General features: G+C 37.1%; 1 protein-coding gene across 1 annotated transcript; it reads left to right on the top strand.

The window, feature by feature from the left end:
• The first annotated feature begins 241 nt into the window (after positions 1 to 241).
• Positions 242 to 2,861, top strand: LOC115712571 (uncharacterized). The gene is made up of 7 exons (XM_030640870.2): positions 242 to 588; positions 706 to 877; positions 1,122 to 1,171; positions 1,307 to 1,607; positions 1,819 to 2,007; positions 2,100 to 2,282; positions 2,485 to 2,861. The coding sequence occupies exons 1-7, from the start codon at positions 407 to 409 to the stop codon at positions 2,728 to 2,730; spliced, it is 1,323 nt and encodes a 440-aa protein (XP_030496730.1). The 5' UTR covers positions 242 to 406; the 3' UTR covers positions 2,731 to 2,861.
• Positions 2,862 to 3,081: the final 220 nt, after the last annotated feature.

The raw sequence follows: 3,081 nt of genomic DNA, 5'->3' as shown, positions 1-3,081 counted from the left end.
GAACTCAAATCCGATCTCGGACCTAGACCATACTTAAATAAAATAAAATAAAAAATAAACTTTATTGAACACACTTTTATTTTTTATTTTTAAAATTCAAAAATAAAATAATTATAAAACATATTTTTAATTTTAAAAACAAAATTTAATTTCATTTTTGTATAATTGGATTAGATTTCACGGTAATTGGATTACCTATATGTTTAGTTTGCTTTATTTATTTTTTTAAAAAGAAAATTTGTCATTTCAAACCAAAAAAAAAAAAAACCAACAACCTCAAAAAGCTGGCTCCTTTTATTATAATATAACTTCGTTTCCTCTCACAAACCATTAGAGCAACTGAGCGAGACCTCACCAAACCCCTCTCAAACCCTGTTCTCATCTCTTCTTTCTCTACCTTTCAGCCATGGCTACGATTTCCAAGCTTTCAAACCCATCTCCTGCTGCCTCTTTGTCATCTTCCTTCAAGCCCAGATCTTTCCAACCCAGCTATTTGATCGCTTTCAGGCGACCCCTCACCAACTTCGACGCCACCCTTTCTTCTAAGCTCTCTCTTTCGACCAATTCCCCACTCAACGCTTCCTTTGTGTATGTTTTCATCTCTTACTCCCCGTCCCTCTGTCTCTGATTGATTCACGCTTTATTTCTTCTTGTTTTTAATCTTTTTATTTTGATTAAATATTTTGTGATTGTTTGGTACTGTAGCATCAGATGTTCTCAATCCGATGGTAATGGAACTCCAACAAAGAAAACAGTTCTCCATGATCTGTATCTAAAGGGAGGACAGAGTCCCTGGTACGATAACCTCTGCCGACCAGTCACCGATCTGCTTCCTCTTATTGAAATGGGTGTCAGGGGTGTCACTAGCAACCCAGCGGTATTTATTATTTTCCTCATTTCATTTTCTCTTTCATTACTGTTCTCACTTAGGATTACGAACATGCATGCACAAATCTCACTTCTTTATTTGCAATCTGTAAATAGTACAAAAGGGTCAACGCCAATTGTTTTATATTCTTTATTGAATGTTGTCTGATTAGTTATCCCTAATCTTTCATTTTCATCTATTTGTTTCAAGCAACCCCACCTAACTTGTTCTTTATAATCTATGAAAATACCAGATTTTCCAGAAAGCAATTTCATCTTCTAACGCCTACAATGACCAATTCAGGTATAAAGTGTACTTATATAATATAAGTTAGCTTGCACTTGTTATATACATTGCTTTAATTTTGCTTCATAGTACTTTCATGTTCTTAAGATTGTTAAACTTAAGGAAGCTCGTTTCAATGGAATCAATGTACAGGGAGCTTGTACAAGCTGGGAAAGATATCGAAGCTGCATATTGGGAGCTTGTGGTGAAGGACATTCAAGATGCCTGCAAACTTTTTGAGCCAATTTATGACGAAACAGATGGAGCTGATGGCTATGTTTCTGTTGAAGTTTCACCAAGGCTCGCTGATGACACTGAGGGGACCGTAGAGGCAGCAAAATGGTTACATAAAGTGGTTGACCGTCCCAATGTCTACATTAAAATTCCTGCCACAGCTCCCTGCATCCCTTCAATTAAGAGTGTTATTTCTAATGGTATTAGTGTCAATGTGACTGTAAGTACTCTTGGCTAAGGTCTTATCACTTGGTAGTTATAGTACTTGGACCATTCTTTGCACCAGAATGTTGTTCTAATCGTACAATAAGCATCTATGCTACTGTGCTATCACCCAAAATCTAGGCTTCTTTCATTGTCTTCTCTTTTTTTATGGTAATGTTGCAAGTATCATTTGAAAGCATATTGACATTGTTTCCTTGGTTGTGCAGCTTATATTTTCCATTGCTAGATATGAAGCAGTTATCGATGCTTATTTGGATGGGCTTGAGGCTTCTGGGCTAAATGATCTCTCAAGAGTAACCAGTGTTGCTTCGTTCTTTGTTAGTAGGGTTGACACTCTTATTGACAAGTTGCTTGAGAAGATTGGAACACCTGAGGCCCTTGATCTTCGCGGAAAGGTGAATTATTTTAATTACTTGTCATTCAGTCTTGTGTGTAGAATTGAGTAGGTAGAAGAATTTGCTCATGTAATTCTAAATAACGATTTTAGGCTGCGGTAGCTCAAGCCGCCTTAGCTTACAAACTCTACCAGAAGAAATTTTCTGGCCCAAGGTGGGAGGCTTTGGTAAAGAAGGGTGCTAAGAAGCAGAGATTGCTTTGGGCCTCAACTAGTGTCAAGAACCCTGCATACCCCGACACTTTGTATGTTTCACCTCTCATTGGTCCTGATACGGTGAGTCACTTTACAATTCAAATTTGATGTCTTGCACCAATAAATATAGTTAGTCAAACTTGATGTCTTTTGCATAAAATATATATTCAAATGATATTTCCATGATTTCAAGACAGGCTGAGAAATAGTTTAGCTTTTCGGAATAAGTGAAATTCCTGGTAGGTAGGCTTGATTTGTCAAAACTTTATTCTTTCGTTTGTAGGTATCAACCATGCCTGATCAGGCTCTTCAAGCTTTTATTGATCATGGTGCCGTATCAAGGACGATTGACTCAAATGTCTCTGAGGCCGAGGGTATATACAGTGCACTCGAGAAGCTTGGAATTGATTGGAGCTATGTTGGTAATCAACTTGAAGTTGAAGGAGTGGACTCTTTCAAGAAAAGTTTTGACAGTCTGCTTGATACACTGCAAGAGAAGGCCAACTCTCTTAAACTGGTTAGCCTCTAATTTGGGAGGGTTTGTGTACTGACATTGTTTGTTGTTACTATGAGAGCCCCTGTAAGGTGTGAACGTGAAGTTTTACTTGTTTGGTTTTATTGATCATTAATAAAAGCAGGTGGATTTTGTTTTGTTGTAAATTTAGTTGAATGTTGTGTATGATGTTAATGATGTATTATGCATTTACTTTGTTTTTCCATACTTATCTTGCCCGGGGCCTGTTAGGATGAACGATAAAGCTTTCATTTAGCATCTGAGCACTCTAGATTCTGGTGAGTTTCGGATAAAGGGAAATGGATGATGAGGAATTACTCAAAATTTATGTAATGTTTACTGCTTATTGGCTTAAGTAACCAGACA

Source organism: Cannabis sativa, chromosome 4 (assembly GCF_029168945.1).
Source record: "Cannabis sativa cultivar Pink pepper isolate KNU-18-1 chromosome 4, ASM2916894v1, whole genome shotgun sequence".
Taxonomy (NCBI): Eukaryota; Viridiplantae; Streptophyta; class Magnoliopsida; order Rosales; family Cannabaceae; genus Cannabis; species Cannabis sativa.
The sequence above is the reverse complement of the archived record's forward strand: the minus strand, read 5'-3'. Positions and strand labels throughout refer to the sequence as shown.

Coding starts and splice junctions, on each gene's coding strand:
- LOC115712571 (XM_030640870.2), top strand. CDS start 407: ATGGCTACGATTTCCAAGCTTTCAAACCCATCTCCTGCTGCCTCTTTG. Junction 1,608..1,818: donor GTATTAGTGTCAATGTGACT/GTAAGTACTCTT, acceptor TTGGTTGTGCAG/CTTATATTTTCCATTGCTAG. Junction 2,008..2,099: donor CCCTTGATCTTCGCGGAAAG/GTGAATTATTTT, acceptor TAACGATTTTAG/GCTGCGGTAGCTCAAGCCGC.